Consider the following 19,689-nt stretch of genomic DNA (forward strand, 5'->3'; position numbering starts at 1 on the left):
AGTTATTTTCCTACTGATTTTGCCTTCCCTCAGTCTTGGTTGTCTTTGAGAGCATAATGACAATGAAGTGTAAGCTGAGTGCTATATGTTTGTTAATTGCCATTTGGTCCCTTGTAAGTTATAAGTGACCTGTATAAACCTCATATTCTATCAGTTGATGGTGATGGTGTACTGCATCTGGTGCAGCCTCCTGTTGAGCCAGACCAACATGCAGTTGTGAGTAATACTCCACAGATTATATGAGTTTACAGTAGAACAGCAATGTTGTTTATTTCTTTACTGCAGGAAAATAATGAAGAAACATTGACAGCTGTTACAGAGGAGGAAGCAACAGAGACACTTTATGAGGTTTACATCTTTTAATACTTTGTGTACAGGAAACACAGGCGACCAATAAAGCCAGTTGAACAAAAAATCTGTTTATTCTTCTTTCAACATGTTGAGGTGATGGGTCAAAAGAAATGATTGTGACATATGGTGTCTCTGACTGCGCTTCCATCTTGTATGTCCGTGGGAGGGTCAGGATGTTCATGGTTTGGATCACTGCTGATGTTTGGTTCAGAAGGACAGTGTTCTCCTCTAATTGTGGCAATGTTGTGAAGAATCACACATGCCACAATAATGTCACATGCCCTTTCTGGGGTGACCCTGAGTCTTTGCAGGCACTGGAACCGGGCCTTAAGCATTCCGATAGTCATTTCAATTCTGGCTCTTGTCCTGCAATTAGCCAGATTATATCGCTGCTGTGGGCCCGGTTCAGGGTCAGGGTAAGGGGTAAGCAAATAGGGTAAACATGGATACCCCCTATCACCAAGCAAGTAGCCAGTGAACTCTCCTAAGACAGAAGGATACACTTCAGTTCAAATGTCCCTGTAGCAATTGGTCTTTATATATTTTAAAGTATTTTCAACTCACCATGTCCAAATTTTGTGCTCAGTGTACATTCACGGAATATTTGTGAGTCATGGACAGAGCCTGGCCGCTTGGCTTCCACATTTGTGATAATGTTGGCAGCATCACATATGATCTTCACAGTGCAGAGAACACAAATTAGCATCCATTACTATAATGAAATAATTTGTTAGTTTGAAATGCTACAGGGAACTATGTACCTGCACATTAATGCTGTGGAAAGACTTCCTGTTCACATAGTCTCCTTCATTTACTGAAGGAGCAATGATTGGAATGTGAGTGCCATCTGTACAGCCAATCACGCCTGGGAACCGTGAAAATAAATGTAAAATTTATGTAGTAGTCCAAGTATCACCACATCATAAATTAAGTTTTGTTCATCCTGATACCTGCAATTTTGTGGAATCCCTCTTTGATAAATCTTGTGGGTCTATGACCGGGGAACACCACAAACGAGTACAGGAGACGTTTCAGTGCAACTGTAACATTCCTGACTGCCCGACAGACGGTAGCCTTGGAAACGTGCTCAGCGTCACCAATATTGTACAGAAAGCTCCCGTTTGCAAAGAAACGGAGTGCGGTACAAAGAATATGTAATGGACTGAGCGCATGTCCGCGATGTGTCACATGCGCAATATATGGCCTGAGGATGTTATCCAAATAACTTATTGATTGTGCTGAGAAACGGTAACGTTCGCACAGGAAATCATCAGGTAATGATAAAATGTCCATACGCGCTCTGATCACTCTCTCCCGGCGGAGAGCTCTGCGGAGTATTTGGGCTTCAAGATCTACTGGCTCTTCAAGGAAGGGACACGCCATGTCTGACACTTCCTACTGTCAGGTTTCCGACAAAGAGGCGGGGACAGTCAGGGTTAGTTGTAGTAAACCTGCTAGGGGGCAGGTTAGCTTCACGGAGTGTGTCGTCATAGTGACTCACTCAGGCTTCAGCTGAACTCGCTTTGTGAAACCGAAAAACCAGAGTTTTCGTTAACTCAGGGTATACTTAGTCAGACTTTGCACTAAACCGGCTTCCTGAAATAGGGCCCAGGACAAAACAGTGAATAACACAGAAAATTACAGCTCTCCCCTAAAAACATCCCCTGGCCACTGTAATAGAGAGAAACAAAGGCTAATTCTATCAGATCTTAGACGCCATAAAGAAACCTAAGAAAACAAGAAAGCAGCCACCGCCGCCAACAACAACAACAACATCAACCCTGAAGTGTATAGCTTTGGTCAACTTATATAGGCCCTGGAGATTATCCATTGGCTTCAGGTCTCAGACTTTAGCCAATGACATGAAAAGCAGGATGATCAGGAGCCAGTATTAGGGAAGTAGGAAAGTAGGGTAGAATCTAAAGGTTTAGGACCAGGAAGCAACATAGTAAACATTAACCTCCTGTATACTCTTTGTGTTCTTTTAAGTGAATGTAACAACTTGCTAAACATCAGCACATTGTTCTGTGGTCACGAAGAGTCTAATTACCAATTTAAGAGGAGCCTTTGTGAGTCTGCAGTGCTATTTTGAGCTAAATGCTAAGATTAGCATGTGAACGTTGTCACAAGGACAATGCCTTGATATTTAGCAGGTACAGATGCACTCACTGACTACTCCATTAGATACACCAGTGTAATCAGCAAATCACATGGCAGCAACTCCATTATGTCATGGTGACATTCTCCAGACAACTTGCTGAAGTTCAAACAGAGCATCAGAATGGGGGAAAAAGTGATCTAAGAGACTCCAAACATTGTATGTTTATTGTTAACAGATGGGCTGATCCCAGTATTTCAGAACAGAACATTACAGTAACTACCAATGACACTTAATACAACCGATGTATGCAGAAGAGCATTTCTAAATGCAAAAACCCCTGAAACCTTGAAGCAGATGGGCTAGAGCAGCAGAAGACCATACTGGTTGCCACTCTTGTCAGCTAAGAACAAGAAACTGAGGCTAGGATTGGACAGTAGAAAATTGGAAAAATGCCACCTGATATTATGAGTATCAGTCTCTACTGCAACAATCAGATGGCAGGGTCAGGATTTGGTGTGTACAACTCAAGTTGATGTAACATGGAGATGTTTTCTTCACACATTTTGGCCCCTTTTACCGTTGTTTTAACACCGCAATCTGAGTATAATTCCTGACAACAGTGTAGCTATCTTCTGATGAATGCTTCCAGCAGGATAATGGACCATGTCAAGGTTCAAATAATCTCAAACTGGTTTCTTGAACATGACATTGAATTCACTGTACTCAAACGACCTCCACACTCCACCATCTTTGGGATGTGTTGGAACAGGAAACTCCAATCATAGATGTACAGCCGACAGATCTGCAGCAACTGTGTGATTCTCTCATCACACCATGGACCAAAATCTCTGAGAAACTTTTCCAGCACCTTGTTGAATCTGTGCCATGGAGCATTAAGGCAGTTCTGAAAGAAAAAAGGATGTCCAACCCGGTACAAGCACAAAGTAACAAAGTGTGATGTTAGTGCATCTATGTTATCTTCAGCATTTTAGTTTCTTCTGTAAGTTTGATAAATCAGTGAATAAACAAATCATTTTGACTCTAGCAGGTGGAGTTTTAGAACAACGAACACACACAGCAGGTTAAATGCAGGTGCCACAACCTTTAGCACTTCATCACCTCTGTGGGGAGGGTTTTCAAATTCATGTGAAAAATTTAACATTTACTTCCCTGGGTGTTGACATTTCTGCCTTTCAGGGCTCAATTTCTGCCTAACACTTACACTGGCTGAGATCTGTTTCTTCTTAATTTGACATTTCTGTTTAATTTCTGCTCCAGCTAGTCAGATTTCTCCATTTAATTGTAAGATTACTTCCTGTTACAGCTTGCTGTGACTGTGTTCTGGGTATGTGCTGGGATGAGAACACAGGGGAAAAAATGATTTGACAAGCGTGTTCATTTAGGCTAAGAGCTCAAGAGGAAGCTAAAAATTCACGGTTTATACTTAAATTGAACTTAAAATCTGCCTGTCTTCCATTTTTCCCCTTTTCTCCTCCATGTGCCCGGCCAGGATATACACCATCCACACCTTACTTAAGATTATGAGAATGTTTTCTCAGTTTCAAAGATTGGGTTTTCCACTCCTGTTCAATGCTTTGTTTACTGAGTGAAGGCTTAAATTTAGGGATTAGGCAGACACCCACTGATTCATTTCACAGCGTGGTGAAGCTCAGGTGAGTATTCTTCCCGGTTTAATGTTGGGTTGAGACAGAGTGCCTGTCTGATCACATAAATCATCAGAGATGATGCAGCGGCAGCTCGGCACAAATGACACTTTTTATGCCCTTCATCCAGATCTCTGTTTCTGACCTGCTGTGCCGACACACCTGTGAGCACACATGATGTGAAAGGCGCACACATATGCTCAGATACAAATAGAGAAAAAAGTCATGAGGGCTATTTCAAGGCTGGCTGACGTTTTAATATCAGGTTCATATCTGCTGTAGGCTCTTTGTGGTGAATTTCCTTGTTACTTAAGTAAGAACGGGTTTCAGTCTTGGCACAGGATTCATATTTAATGTTGTTTCTGAAGGTTATGATATGGACAAGTTGACTCTCCCTTCAGACACTGTAGGAGGAGCATTGGCTATGTCTTCATATGTGTAGAGACAAAGAGTTCGCAGTGTTTGCGGCACCATTCAAGAGAAAATGTATTTCTGTTCAGTTGCTAAATTGCTAAATTATCTTTGACTGCATTTAGTTTTTATAATCACCTCTTGCTGTGGTAATTCTTACTGGTCATCAAAAATGTATGTGACTACTAATGTAAACTAAAGACTTCTTACTCCTGCAAATTCAAACTGAAAGCATCAGATGATAAAATACAACAGGTTTTTATTGCTAAGCAGCCATGAGAAATGCAAGGTACCAACAGGGACTGTTGTAAGCTGAGCTGAACTCAGTTTTGCTTAGTTGTATCTCTTTGTAAGTTTCTCATGTGGCCCTGTGGGAAAATGAACTGCCTAACCCTGCTGGAGCATCAAAAATAAGACATTTGCAACATATTTTGACTGGAGCAAGAAGGTCGGGCCCTACAGGCACCATGAAATAAAGCACAGGTCATTTTCATCTCTTTTTACCTAGATTTTGGGGAAAGACAGGTTTTGTATTAAAATAGAGGAACCTCATTGTCATTACTGCTCTGATAAGCAAGTGGTCAAGTTTATAGGATAGTGGAATGGAAACCATAGGCTGTTTTCAGCCTTTGATGATGACTAGGCCATCACTTATCACCTCAGCAAATTCATATCACTTAACTGGATGCCTCAACTGCAGCATTAAGCATTAAATAGCAGGTGTCTGTGCACTCATAGAGCTTAGTAACCAATCTCGTTAGCATTAGCCGATAACTTAGCACTTTATATTCCAGCTGCTATGTCTATTTTTTTAAATATTATAAGAATGTAGTATATATGATTGTTAGATTTGTATTGTTGATTGTCATTTATGCTTAGAAATATTTACTTATATATGCTTAGAGTTTTGTAATTAGTTGTAGATTGGTAGAGGTTTTGATCCTTGATAGTCTGCAAACTTTGTGTGTATTAGACAGCACTTTGGGAGCATGAGAGGTCATACCGTGTCTTATTGTTTTATGGTAGGATTAATGTAGTTGCGTCTGTTCTAGTCTAAGTGCTCTTTGTTTAGATGAACTGCAGGACTTCCTCACCGTGTTATCTAGGATGAACCATCTAGGGTGAGGGGGAGGCTACCCTCTTCCTGACCAAGGATGTTTGACCCTTTGATCAGCAACACACACACACACACACACACACACACACACACACACACACACACACACACACACACACACACACAGGCAAGGTACTCTTTGTTTGTATGTAGACGTCGTATGTTAATGAACCTATGCATATTCATGTAACCTCAATAAAAGGACAGTGTTACGGGAGGACGGACGAGACCAACTGGAGTCAAGCGGTTGTCCGGTTCTCTCCCGTGCACGAGTAACATGAAGAACTTTGCCTATTTGTGTCTTGCTTAGCAGTGTAATTATATTGTCTTCAACGTTCCAGCGGATGGGTTCAAGCTACAAACCTAACATTAATTGGTCCTTCGAGCCGGATCCCTGGGATCGCATTCACCGAGGGGGGGGAGGCACGCTGAAAGACTGACGTCAGCCAGGAAGTTCCTGTGGATTCGCTGTCTGTCTTTCTCCTCGATGAATGGCGATCGGCGGGATTCAGGCTGATATTACACGCTAAGCAACGCCAAGTAAGTTTAAAGAGGCCGACTCTATAACCGTGTCGTTGTGCAGTCTCCGCCATTTTGTGAGGCGTTGAGAAGTTCGCTGCTTTGTGGAGCGATAACTGGGTTAGTGTCCCGAAAAAGAAGTTTTGGTTAAATCGCCCAAGGGTCCCAAGCGTCCGGTGAGTGTCCGGTTTTGAAATCGCCCTGGGTGTGTGTCCCGAGCGTCCCTTCATTGGGTTTTGTCGCGCGAGTGGGTGAGCGTCCCACAACTGGGTCAGGGTCCCGAGCGGTCCGGTGTGAGTCCGGAGTAGGCCTATTTTGTGTTGTTGTCATTGTTGTCGTCGTCGTCGTTTTTGTTGTTGTTGTTGTGTGAGTGTGTGCGGAGCAGAACACGTGGTCTGTAACACCGACTGTTGTTGTTATCATGGGTTTCTAAGCAACCAAGAGTGAGTTAGAGGGAGAAAGACGTTTGTGCTGGACTTCGCTCCTGGCAGCACAAAGTATTTATGTATAAAAGAGAGAGAGCGAAGGCTCCACAGCTGCGTGGGTGCACGCGAATGCGGTCGCGCGGGTTTCACGCGGACCTGCGCCGTGCGGTTAATCGCAGGCTTATAAATGGAAGAGATTCAAATGTTAGAAGTTTTCAGAAAACACACCAGCCTTGAAGAGTGTGTGGAAAAGGCCAGCCCACATCAGCAGCTATGCTCTGGTGGGTGGCTTTTCCCCCACCCCTTCCTGACACAAAATGTTAACAGCCTGTGTGCCAAACCATTGAGGTGGATAGTTGTTAAAAGTAACCTACATTAAACTTGTGGTTGCTTAAATTCAGTACAATGACATGTGAGGAGAAGTGATATAGGTAAATATTTAAACTCATGAAGTGCATAGAGGCACTTGACCTGTGTGAAAGACTGTCGTCTTGTTATGAGCCATTGTTGAGATATAGAGCACATCTGTGAAAACAACTAATATGCTCAACCCTGTATGAAACATCTAAAAATACATGATGGAGAAGCTGTGTTGAATATGTAAGTGTAAGACTTTGCCACTGTGGGCAGAGCATGCAACTACTGTGTGATGTCGCGTTGCAGTTTTGTTTTTGTTTTTTGAGCTGATGAGCAAGCTACACATTATCAGATCAAGAGCTGTCTGAGAACTACTCAAAGAGAGGGAAACAGAGAGTGTGCAGCGTTTCCATGAGCAGTTTTTCTGCACCTTGACTCGTGTGTGTGTAGCATCAGCATCATGTTTTTGTTTATTTGTTTTGTTGGATTAAAAATAATTAAATAAACTGGTGATCATGCTTATGGATCACCATGGCACATATCTCCAGCCATATGGTTTATTTATGCAGATGAAAAAGTGAGTGTGAATGTGTCTGACATCACAGTGTTTTTGTGCGCTGTGTAAAAGTAATTGCCTTTGATTGTGAGTGAGAGCGGTGATTCTGCAGGTCACCAGCTATTGTAACGGAAAAAAAAGAGTGAAAAAGAAAAATCATAGGAAAAAGGTTTTGTGTTGATCAGCCAAAAACAACTACAATTTCATTTTCTGCTTTTAAGAAAAGACTGTTCACAAAAACACACACAGAGAGAGATGTGTGTTGATTAAGCAGTGATGATAATAATGAAATGTCTTAGTTTGTCACTTTCAGGTGAAAAGCAGACCTGAATCAATTTTCCACATGCAGCGGTCGGAAGAAAGTTATAGTTTAACATCATTGGAAACATGCAGGCCAAGTTTCTGGCTGACTTATTTACAGTGCCATGTGTTTCTCAACCTCACAAGCGAGCTCACTCCTCCCTGAAGATAAGGAATGCAGCTCCATGATAAAGAGACAGCAGCAAGTCCTGAGCACAAAAAGTCCCAGCAAAGCAGCAGCAATGTGGATAAACAGCAGCAGAAGAAGAAAGCAAACCCATCTTCCTGTCTGATTGGTTGAATTTCACGGAGGGGCGAGCAAGATGGCAGCGTGAAGAGGAGTTTTTGTTTGAGTTCTCAGCACGAGACACTTATTTGACGTCTTTCTGGCCTTCGGGACTTTTTTGGAGATCAGCGCGCTAAACTTGCTGGATCTGAGGCCAGGGTCTGCGGCGGCAGCATGTTGAAATGCTCAAAAAGGACTGAGTGACTCGGGCAAGCCACATGCGGCTAGCGACATGAAAGAAATGGACCCTTCATGATGCGTTCAACGTGCCAGCGCTGTGGTGGGAAAGGCTCCATCATAAACACGCCCTGCACCGAGGTTCAGGCCAAGAAGAAGAAGACGATGACTTCCAAGCCCAAGAAGGTCAGCCTCAGCGTGGGCGAGCTGATTGTGAAAGCCGTGGCCGCTTCCAAGGAGCGCAACGGCCTGTCCGTGGCCGCCCTCAAGAAGGCTCTGGCTGCCGGAGGCTACGATGTGGACAAGAACAAGGCCCGTGTCAAGACCGCCATCAAGAGTCTGGTGGCGAAGGGCACTCTGGTGCAGACCAAGGGCACCGGGGCCTCCGGATCCTTCAAGATGAACAGGGTTACTGAGACCAAAGCTAAGACGCCCGCCGCGGCCAAAGCCAAGAAACCGGCAGCAGCTGCTAAGAAGTCGCTCAAGAAGGCAGCGGCAGCACTTCAGACACTAGCACAAAATCAACCGCATCAGAGGAGGGACAGGACAAAGCTGAAGGAGAAACTGCCTGCTATTGGACTGTTGAAGTGGGAGAGGACAACAGAGTGAGAAGACTAGGTGAGAACACATAGGAATTATTTAATGTGGGAAATCAAAATTTGGGTTAGCAAACCTGGGGAAAAGAAAACTGACTGCTTAAGTTGGAAAATTGAGACGGAGTCTGAAACATTGCGAAAATAGAAACATATACAAAATCACACACACACAAGCAGAACATGCATTAACCCTACTAACAATTCCAAACACAAAATGACTCATGAAGACTCATAGCACATTAGTTAAGAAATGATTAAATAATAGCAGAGAAGTGTGTAGGAAAGGCAGCTTTAAGAACATGCTCTGCTGGAGATGCAGCTCCACAGACATGCATTAGACCTGCCTAATAACACAAACACATGTAATGAAAATTAGCTTGTTATCTTTCATCAGTGTTACAATAGTGTCAATTTAGCAGACACTTGTTATCAAATGCTGAATTTATCCTAAAGAAAAAAATTGACTCTCCAAGTTGCAGGACAACAGTTTAACTTTTGTGAGAAAAAAGATCCTGGTTTGACCAACCAGTGATCAGACAATAAATTTAGTTGTTAAAATGGTAAATTGGGAGAAGCTTCCTGCTTGATTGAGGCAGCACATGTAATTTACTGTATGAGGGAAATTGTCTTTTGTGATACTATTTTGAACATGCTTTTCTGTCGTCCTGTCAACTTAGTGGGTTAATAGTTGATATGCAAATTAGTGATCGGTTTTAGATTAATGAAAGGTGACTGAATTCTAGCACGAGTGAATGAGATGTGTTGGAGTTGTTGTGTGTTGAGTGGAGACTCTAAAACACTGAGTTTCCTGCTTTGATGTGCGAGTGAATCCTGTATTTAGATACACAACTCTGAATACGTCAGAACAGACTGTTTTGTGAAGTGCATGACAGCATGTCACATGTTTTATGATGAAGGGAAAAGGAAAATTGAATAAAATAGATCTGTGGCCTAAATGAGTGAAGAGCACAGACCTGGTAATTAAACTCATAGCTAATAAGACATTAGGATTATGTTGTGTGTTGTGCAGCTGATGGTTGATTTGGAGTGAATCTAGCTGATGATTTTTCTTTTGTTGTGAAGTTGAGCCTGCCGATTAGTATGATGGTATGATAAACCATGCTAATGGTATGATTTACCCTCCTGAGATGAGGAGCTTGTGTCATGACTTAACAAGGCCTTTTTATTTTGATACTTTCACAGTGCACTGAAAGTTTTGTTTGATAATCTCTGTTCTTTAAGCAGATCTGCACGTCGGGAATTAAAAGCGCTACACGTCGTCGAGAAAATTGTGCCAAGTGAGTTCTCCACATTTAAATGGACTCTGGAGAAAGCCACTTATTTGGGACAATTATTAAATGACAGTCCCAGTCCAAAAGGATTCAGCGATGTAATCCAAACTAAAGTTCTTCTTTTTCTTTTTGAAATGACGTCATTTTGCTGAGAGTGGAAACTAAATGCGACGATAGGTTCCACTATCAGCAAAGAAAGAAAGAATGAATGCATGAATGAGTGAGTGAAAGGAAAACAAACTGACTGACTGGTAAAAGCTGACAAAAGCTGACAAGACTTTACTGATGTAACACGACTGTGTGAAGTTGACCCCCGCCTGGCAGGGGTGCAGATGAGTCTGTGTGTGCTTCCCTTTACGGAAGCAGAAAGATGACAGCAACACTCGAGGTTGCGTGATGATTTAACATTTTAAATGCCATTTTCTGTGTCTGTGAATTTACTATGTGTGTGTCATTCACTAGCTTGTGTGCTCACAGAGATATCTGTGACAAAGTATGCATACGCCTGCGCAAGCGCTAACATTTGCATTTTCGTTTTTACAGCATTACGGTTCTTCATGTGTTTGATCATGTGATTTATAGGAATACTGGCTAATGTTTCTCTACTACAAGATTTCTGGGTTTATGTGTGAAGAAAACTGTAGTTACAGGCATATGTTGATGGAGAAATTAATATAGTTTGAGACATACTGTGATGAGACCAGTGTTACTGTTTCCACAGCGAGTGTTAACTTTATGGTGTTTTATGGCACCTCTAGAATCTGTTGACCTGTGTCTGACCTCCGTCTGACCACAGTCAATGTGTATTGCTAATGTTTGTTTCTTTGAGAATGCTGTAGTAGATTCAGCTGAAGCGGACAAGTGACATGAGTAAAACAAATAAGAGATTACGGTATTTATGGAATAGTTTATTATGGGCTCATTTGCTGGCCACTTTTGAACCCATAATAATAATATATGAGTGGAGTGACTTTGCTTAAGAGAAGTCACTGATTACATTAATGTTGCCTGAGTACATGGGATGATCCATGTCTGAGGCGACTTATGAAAATAATTGTAGTTTACTGATTTGAGAAAACCTGCACATGACACTTGTCTTGCTGATGTTGAATGCTTATTACTCTTATGATACAATTGTTTACAGGTATGAAGTTTGATTTCACTTCCAGATTTTGCTTTCCAGGCCGTGATGGTGTGTATGCAGGCTCCTGGGAGAGCCAGGTGTTAAGCAAACTTAATATGCAACACACGCTAACATCTTTTATTGCAGGGTTACGGAGCTACTCCAGAGGAGATGCCCTGATGTTGCCTGGGACATGATCTAGCTAATCTTTTTCTTTAAGCCAGGGATCCAGGTTTGGTGAGTTGACGCATGGGAATGTCCATGCGTCAAGAGGTGGAGTGCAAGGATTAACATTAAACAATGTTTACTATTATTGTTGCAGTGATTTGTGTGATTAGCCGTTTTATTTACAAATATTAAACCTATGCAAGTGGTGCATCCATGTTCAGATGAGGCTTTGATGGCCTATAAGTGAAGTTCACTGAACTAAAGAATGTGGTTTGATGATTGTTGACATGCTCTCCAAATAGAAGTTTTTCTTCTTAGCAAGGAAATACAGGTGCAGCAGTAATCTCCTGAGAAATCTTCAGAGGCCCAGTGAGAAGCGTGAACCATTCCAGGCATAGCTGACAGCCAGGCAGTGGTTGAGGTCAAAGGTCAAGCTGGTTGGGGCCCATCATGAGATCAGACCTTGGAGCCACAGCAAGGACCATGAAACTGCCTGCAAAATAGAGGAGAGGATCGTCCACAAGATGGGAGCTGAGGCCAGGAGAGAGGCTTCAGGAGGATCAGAGATCATCTTCAGCACAGCAGACATCACACAGAGAGCTGTGCTACTGAGTTTCCAGGAGATTTTAAATAAAATGAAAGATTCAATATTGACGCTGAGGAAGACAACTAAGGTGTACGACGTGCTCTGCCTTAAACCTTCAGCAGCGTTGGAACATAAACACTCAGGGGATGAGGAGCGTGCCAAGCTCCATCGACAGCGTAGAAGGAGTTCGAGGATGACATCATGATTCTGTGAAAAGCACAGGAACCAGAAGCTATGGTGGTGATAACAGCAGTTTCCTATGAACATCACCTAACGCTGTGCCACTGTACTGTGCATACGATGACACTCTGAAGGCTGCTGGGATCATAATAGCAGTAAGACAACCCTGCACCCTTTCCACAGAGGTGTTTTCTGCAGAGTATGGACAATGAAGGACAATGAAGGAGTCATAAATATCCCCCTCACAGGACGAAGGCCTGAAGTGAGGTAATGGGAGGCCATAAAACTAGAGTGCTGAGAGGTCTGCAGCTTTGGAAATAGCTGAGAACCATGTTGACAAACAACAAAACCAACTGGTATGTTTGAATGTTTATTCTACATACATTTGGACTCTGGTCCTATGGACAACGATGGAAACAACTGGAAGAGACATTCATGACGCCCTGCAGAACTCAAACCACTCTGCAGAGAGACATGTGATGTGCACACCTGGAGGAAGCATTACCAAGCTGAGATGTTTTTGAAAATGTTACTTTTTTATTTTCACTATTAAATTAACAATTTCTTTGTTTGCTCATAGGATGCAGTTTGCCATGAGATGAGATCAATGAGGAATGGGATAACTGCTAATACATTTGTTGAACTGTGTACCTTTTCAGTAATTTAGGGTGATTTGACGTATGCTGAGTATAAAAAGGTTTGCATTGAAACTGTCAGACATGAGGTATTCATACCTGGGAACTTTTCAAGCATAAAGGTCAAAAAGGGGGGAAATGTTAGATTTGTATTGTTGATTGTCATTTATGCTTAGAAATATTTACTTATATATGCTTAGAGTTTTGTAATTAGTTGTAGATTGGTAGAGGTTTTGATCCTTGATAGTCTGCAAACTTTGTGTGTATTAGACAGCACTTTGGGAGCATGAGAGGTCATACCGTGTCTTATTGTTTTATGGTAGGATTAATGTAGTTGCGTCTGTTCTAGTCTAAGTGCTCTTTGTTTAGATGAACTGCAGGACTTCCTCACCGTGTTATCTAGGATGAACCATCTAGGGTGAGGGGGAGGCTACCCTCTTCCTGACCAAGGATGTTTGACCCTTTGATCAGCAACACACACACACACACACACACACACACACACACACACACACACACACACACACACACACACACACACACACACAGGCAAGGTACTCTTTGTTTGTATGTAGACGTCGTATGTTAATGAACCTATGCATATTCATGTAACCTCAATAAAAGGACAGTGTTACGGGAGGACGGACGAGACCAACTGGAGTCAAGCGGTTGTCCGGTTCTCTCCCGTGCACGAGTAACATGAAGAACTTTGCCTATTTGTGTCTTGCTTAGCAGTGTAATTATATTGTCTTCAACGTTCCAGCGGATGGGTTCAAGCTACAAACCTAACAATGATGAGCTCCTCTTTCCTCTGGGAGGACAATCTCATAGATTTGCAAAATGGACATCTGAGAAATGACTATGTTCAACTGTTCTATCAATCTAACTACAGAATAATGACAGAAAATTGTCATGGTAGATTATACAACAACCGCCAAGTGGGGTGAAGCACCCACACCCCCTTACTCTCACATATATATCGACACTTATAATTTAATACAGCATACACCTACAAAAAGCTCCCCACACACTGTGTCACTGCCACAATGTTCCTGTTTGAAAAGCCATCGTCACTTCACTTATTGTTCTGTTTTGTCGAGGGCTATGGTGAGCAGCTTCATGTGTGTGTACATGTGGTTTTTTTTGTTGTTTTTTTTCACCACCCACATTGTCGTGACAATGCTTGGAGCATGGAGTTTAAATTTAGAGAGAGACAGAGAGACACACACACACAGAGAAAGAGGACATTGCCAATTCACCTGCTGGCACTGAACAGGAAGAGTGACAAACAAAAAGTTCCAGGTTATCAAAGCCAGCACACTGGACATTTAGTAAATGATGCAGCAAATACTACGTCACCTGTTAGAGGGGAAATATGGCAATAATGTGTGCCAGAAAAAATGTTGTGTTCAACCAGTTAAAGATGTGTCATCAAGGCTATACTTCATGCAGATCTGCTCATTATTTCAAAGTGTTGACTTGTGTTGATTAGCGTTATTAGCGTTATGCTCAATCTCACTCCTCACAGCAACTTTGCACAACATGACAAATCCACCTGCCTGCCCAGCAAAAAAAGAAAAACAAGAAAAAAGACAGACATAACAGAATTAGTCTTGTTAAGTAGCTTAACTAGCTCATTAATGTAGTTAAGCATTTGGCAGCTAAATCGATACTTCCTTCTGGAGCTGGTGGACAGGTAAACAGGGATAAAAGATGATTATTCTACTCATATTCATTGCATTCATCCCCCAAAACAAGACTCCAAATAAAGCCGTTTTGTTTTATGTCTTGCGAGTGTTTGCTAGGAGCCAAACAAACAAAACAATTACAGAAATTTTAATTCTCTCCTTTATGAATGAGTGCGAACTGCTGCTCGGCAGAATTATGGATGTTCTGGTTGCTATGCTTCTGAAATGTTGAGGAAAAAAGTACTTTTGCGGCACAAATTTTGTAATTTTTGCTAAATGTGAATAGAGTGACATAATGGTGGTGCAATATGGTGCAATCTAAAAATTGGCTGGAGGAAGATGATTACGCTATCAGCAGGGGGAACTGGAGCGGCTATTAGCGATGCCTGATGACATCTCTTTAAACGCAGCATACCCTACCCCCGTGGACTGATTGGGGAGGCGGGGTGGCTTTCTTTCAGAGAAATTTGTTAGAGGCGTAGAGTTTTATAGGACTCATACTTCCAAGGACAAATGATGATCCCCTTTAAAGCATAAAATTCCCTATCATCAGTTTTATCTAGGAACTGTCAAGAAAGATAGCAGGTGCAGTAAATCTTTCAGTAGATGTAGATGAAAACTACAAAATAAAGATATATTTATTGTATAAATCATGGATGGAAAGGTGGGGAAACAGGTAGGGAGGGAATATCATCCAGTCCTGAAGGCGATCCTCTCACAGGGAGTATTTGAAATATTTAACAGTTTGTCTTTGCACAACAGATAAGTTGATTTTTGCATTCTTCACACTCCACCAGACTGACCTTCTGGCTTTTGAGCACATACATAGATGCCAGGTAAAGTGATGGCAGGGCAGAGGTCCTGATGTCATCTAATTCTATGCTACAGAAACGAACCAGTGCGATGTATGGCTTTTCGGGACCTGATCAAGTAAGGAGAGGTTGACTAGTTTGTTTAAGCTTTTCCAATGAAAATATAATGTCACAAAAAAAGAAAATAAGACAAACTGTCTTGACTTAAACTCAACTTTGAATTAGTCAGTATTCACACCTCTGCATGCTAACTAAACCCACTAAAATAGCAGAGTTTGTTTTTATGACAAAAAGTGGTTTAAATGGGTGTTTAAAATCCCATAATCACGTTTCACTTCAAAATGAGTATCAAAACAGCCGCACAGCTTGGTCAACACTGAGCTGACTCATTGCACCTGGAACTTCACACAACTGCATTTGTGTGCAGCTACACAAAAACATTAACCAAATGTAAATGGACACCATTCATTAATTTGCACTGCCAGCTTTGCATCTTATTTCACTTTTTGTTGTCCAGAAGCATTTAAAAACAAGCAATCAAGCAAAAATGGTTTTGCTGCTCAGTCAAACAATATACTGTTAAGTAAAAGATACTAATATACACCAGGACCACTGATACTGGTACTAAAAGAAAATATGGTGATTAAAGCCTGGGTAATTTAATGCACTGCTGCACAAAAGAGGTACCAATCCTACAGGGGTATTGGCAGTTTTCCAGCCCTTTAACTGGCCTGTTCATTTTCTAGTCAATTTCCCCTTTGTGTTTTCTAGGTATAACACTGAAACCTGTAGAAATGTAAACCATTCCCATGTCAGCAGACCCACCAGAGGGGTCTTCAAATTACTGCTTATTGAGACAGTTAAATATAAACAGCTTCAAAGGCTGAATGTCTTGTAAACAAGTTTTCAAGGCAAGCAAGGTTTGCACAAAATGTGAAATCAAAATGAGGTAACTGAAAAATGTTATTAAAAAAGTGTTTGTTGTGCACTGCACAACCCTGAGGTGCTTTGACGATTCCTCTGTAAGCAAAAGGCTCAACATAACGCTTTGTCTCATATTACTGGTCAGTGAATCTTGTCGTCCCACGTGTTTTTATGTTTCTGTAAGTTACTTTGGTGAGTTGAATCTCAAGTTTTTTGCAGCTAAAGAATTTAAATCTTCACATTAAAAAGCAAAACCAGAGAAAAACACAAGTTAGAATATGTCCTTTCAGAACTTTCAACCCCTGAAAGGGCAGCCATTCCTTTAGAACCTTGGTGGGAGTTCTGCTCCCTGCTTCTCCAGGGTAATTTGAATAAAACATTTAGCAGAGACAGGGAAGAAATGACTTTCATACTGTGCCGTTAAAGACTGGTGTGCCATAAAGAAAAGCAACAGCTGCAGTACTCTTGATTCTAGGATTCTGCCTTCTTTAGCGACGTGATATTCATAATAATTTTAGTGCAATGCCCTTATTTAAGCCATACTGGCTTCAGAGTACTTCCAATGGGAGGAACCCGGGTTGCTTCTATACCGCTGAGCACTGGACAGGACTGAAAATACACCCTTGGGTGTTGTGCTTACTTATTTTGCTATCCTAAAAGTTTTCCCCACAATCTAAGTTTGCTGGAGCTCAGATAGCGTCTTTGTTTTAGTTAATGTGCCAGCTGTCTGTAGAAAGCAATTTGCATGGCTAAGCAGTCTGTCCTCTACGTGCCACAGCTAAGTGAACTGCCTGATTACTCCTTGAGGCTACAGATACATTTCAGGATGGCAAGGCAATGAAGGTGAAACGCTGCAGTGAAAAGACTTTGCCTCTACCTGAAACGAGTCTTCCCTGAGTTTGATTTCTATTTTTGTATTTCTAATGCAAACTTTAAAAAACATACTGCAGGCATAAAGTAGATAAACTGATTACGTTGTATATATATACTGCTCTTTGGTCTTTTGTAATTTACTGTTGATATTAATATATTTTTTCTACTGATCCATGACTAAGCCTGCAATGAAGTATACTGCTGGTTCTAGCTTAACTCCTCCATTTTCTTGGGGTTATGATGACTCAGTTGGCAAATAAGCCAAAGGGGTCATTATGACCCTATGACAGAAAAAGTAATATCTCTCCTTTTGTGGCATTTAGATTTTTCTTAATATTATAAAATGTTGTAACTCAAAGACATGTGCAGCAGCTGACTGTAGTAACATCGTGTAGCCCCTTTTTAACTCTCAGGCTGTACAGCAGAGAGTGTAAGTGGAAGCCAAAGATGACAAGAGGCATACGAGAAGGCATTAGCAGTGAAAGGGAAGAATGAGAAAGAGGATGAAAAGAAACTGAGAAAGGGCCTGTTTCTAGTGGATTAATTAGCTGAACTGGTGAAAGGTGGAAGTAACAAGCATTGGGGTTAATAGAGATTAGGCTGACAGAGGAAGTTACCATTTATCATCACAAGTTAATTGAAATACTACACACTCATGGACACAGATGCAAAGAGGCACGAGCATTATGACGCTGCTTATATTCAGATGGCATTTGTTTCTATTCAGACTTCAAGGACTTCAGGATTCTTCAGTGATAAAACCAAATTTAGGCTAAAACACAACATAGTCTAAGTTAATCAGCCTCTCCAGCTTGTTTGCAGCAAAAACATAGAATGCTTTTATCAAAAATGAAGCCGTTTTTGTGTTTACAAGGCTCGAAGACAAATGATTTATCCATTTCTGCAGTTTTCCTTATTTTATTCGATCTGGCAGTGCTTCTGGGTGGGAAGACTGAAGGAGTAAACCCTGCCAGTTTATAAGGTGCCTGTTCAGAGTGGTGTGGGAGTGTAATGATCCGACTACAGGACTGAGGGAGGTTGTGGTTGGAGGCTACGAGTCATATACAACTACATAACTTACTACAGCTTTGTGTCATACTATATTTGCTAAGCCACTTTTTAGTGAGTCAATAAAACACAGAGACAGACTACTAGAGCCAAGCAGAAGACAGGAATACCACCCTCATAGTCATATCACTTAAGCAACACATCTAGTTACTGAAGATGCTCTAAAATCTGTAGATCACAAATAGATCAGTGGACATGAAACCATGGTTTTACTTGTGTGGTTGAAGTCACAAATAGCTGCCGTTACAAAAGGAATTGGTTCCCACGTTCTTGTTTATAGATGACTGTCACTGCACACTGGCTCTGTGTAATTCAAATTATATTCAGGTAAAACAGTGTAGACCAGGTTGTTCCGATCCATTGTGCAAAGACACACAAGACTCTCTTAAATGAATTAACAATGTATAGTGATAGACAGGCAGCATGTCTGTTTGTCATCATTTAAACTAAGGCTCAGAGCCATAGACTTCCAAGGGCTATTCTGCTCTGGATACTGTGCAAGCATACAGTCATTTAATGTGGTTTTCCTCTGTCACTGCTCTGCATAATAACTTGTCACACAATGGAAATATCAAGGACCTCTGCTTCTTTTTGCCTCAGTGCAACTCATTAGTTATAAAGTACCCAGGATTGTAGTGTGTGTGTCTGTGAGTGTGTGTCAAAGACATATGTAGAAAAAGTCATTATCATATTGCTTGTGTCTCTCCTTCCTTCTCCTGGATTTTTAAAAAAACACATTTAAAACAAAGACATTATTTCTATGTCCAGATTCTAGGCTTGAGCTATAATCAGTCAAGTTTGGGACATGGAATCAGACAGAGTGCACGTACACAGCGATAAAAAATATTTTTATAAATTCTAAACAACCAAAGTGAAGCTGAATTTAAGCTACTGATATACTGACATGATAGGATCACACAGCAGAATCGTTGGCTGTACCTCCATGATGTAAATCTTCCCTTCCGCCGCATCCCAAAGGTGATCTGTTGAATTACGATCTGGTCATTTGAATACAGTGGATTCACTGTCATCTTAAAGTGAAATTACACTTTGTGACATGTGCATTATTCTATTATCCAATCCCAATCATCATAGATGGGCACACTGTAATCATAAAGGGGTGGACATGGTCAGGAACAACACTCAAATACGTGGTGCTGTTTAAATGATTCTCACTTGATCCCCAACCACGTTATACCACCACCACCACCACTGCCCTGAACTGTTCATGTGAGGCAGGATGAATCCATACTTTCATGTTGTTTAAACCAAATTTTGACCGTACCATTTGAATGTAATGTTGTTTTCCAATCTTTTACTGTCCAGCTTTGGTGAGCCTATATGAATTCTAGTCTTATTTTCTTAGTGGACAAGTGTGGCACCTGGTGTGGTCTTCTTCTTCACCCATCTGCTTCAAGTTTCAATCTGTGCCCCATTCAAATTCATTTCAAGCACCTTTTTTTTTATCCCTCATTCTGAT

At 41.4% G+C, this 19,689-nt stretch overlaps 2 protein-coding genes across 2 annotated transcripts in view; one reads left to right on the forward strand and one right to left on the reverse strand.

Annotated features, from left to right (window-relative positions):
* syn2b (synapsin IIb) overlaps positions 1-19,689 on the reverse strand; it is a 116,522-nt gene that overhangs the window by 60,807 nt on the left and 36,026 nt on the right. The gene's annotated exons all lie outside the window — the stretch shown is intronic.
* LOC309707430 (histone H1.5-like) lies at positions 7,662-13,614 on the forward strand. Its single transcript, XM_082534752.1, has one exon. The coding sequence runs from the start codon at positions 8,340-8,342 to the stop codon at positions 8,871-8,873; it is 534 nt and encodes a 177-aa protein (XP_082390878.1). The 5' UTR covers positions 7,662-8,339; the 3' UTR covers positions 8,874-13,614.

This window comes from Aulonocara stuartgranti (genome assembly GCF_965226115.1).
Source record: "Aulonocara stuartgranti genome assembly, chromosome: 5".
NCBI lineage: Eukaryota > Metazoa > Chordata > Actinopteri > Cichliformes > Cichlidae > Aulonocara > Aulonocara stuartgranti.

Coding starts and splice junctions, on each gene's coding strand:
- LOC309707430 (XM_082534752.1), top strand. CDS start 8,340: ATGATGCGTTCAACGTGCCAGCGCTGTGGTGGGAAAGGCTCCATCATA.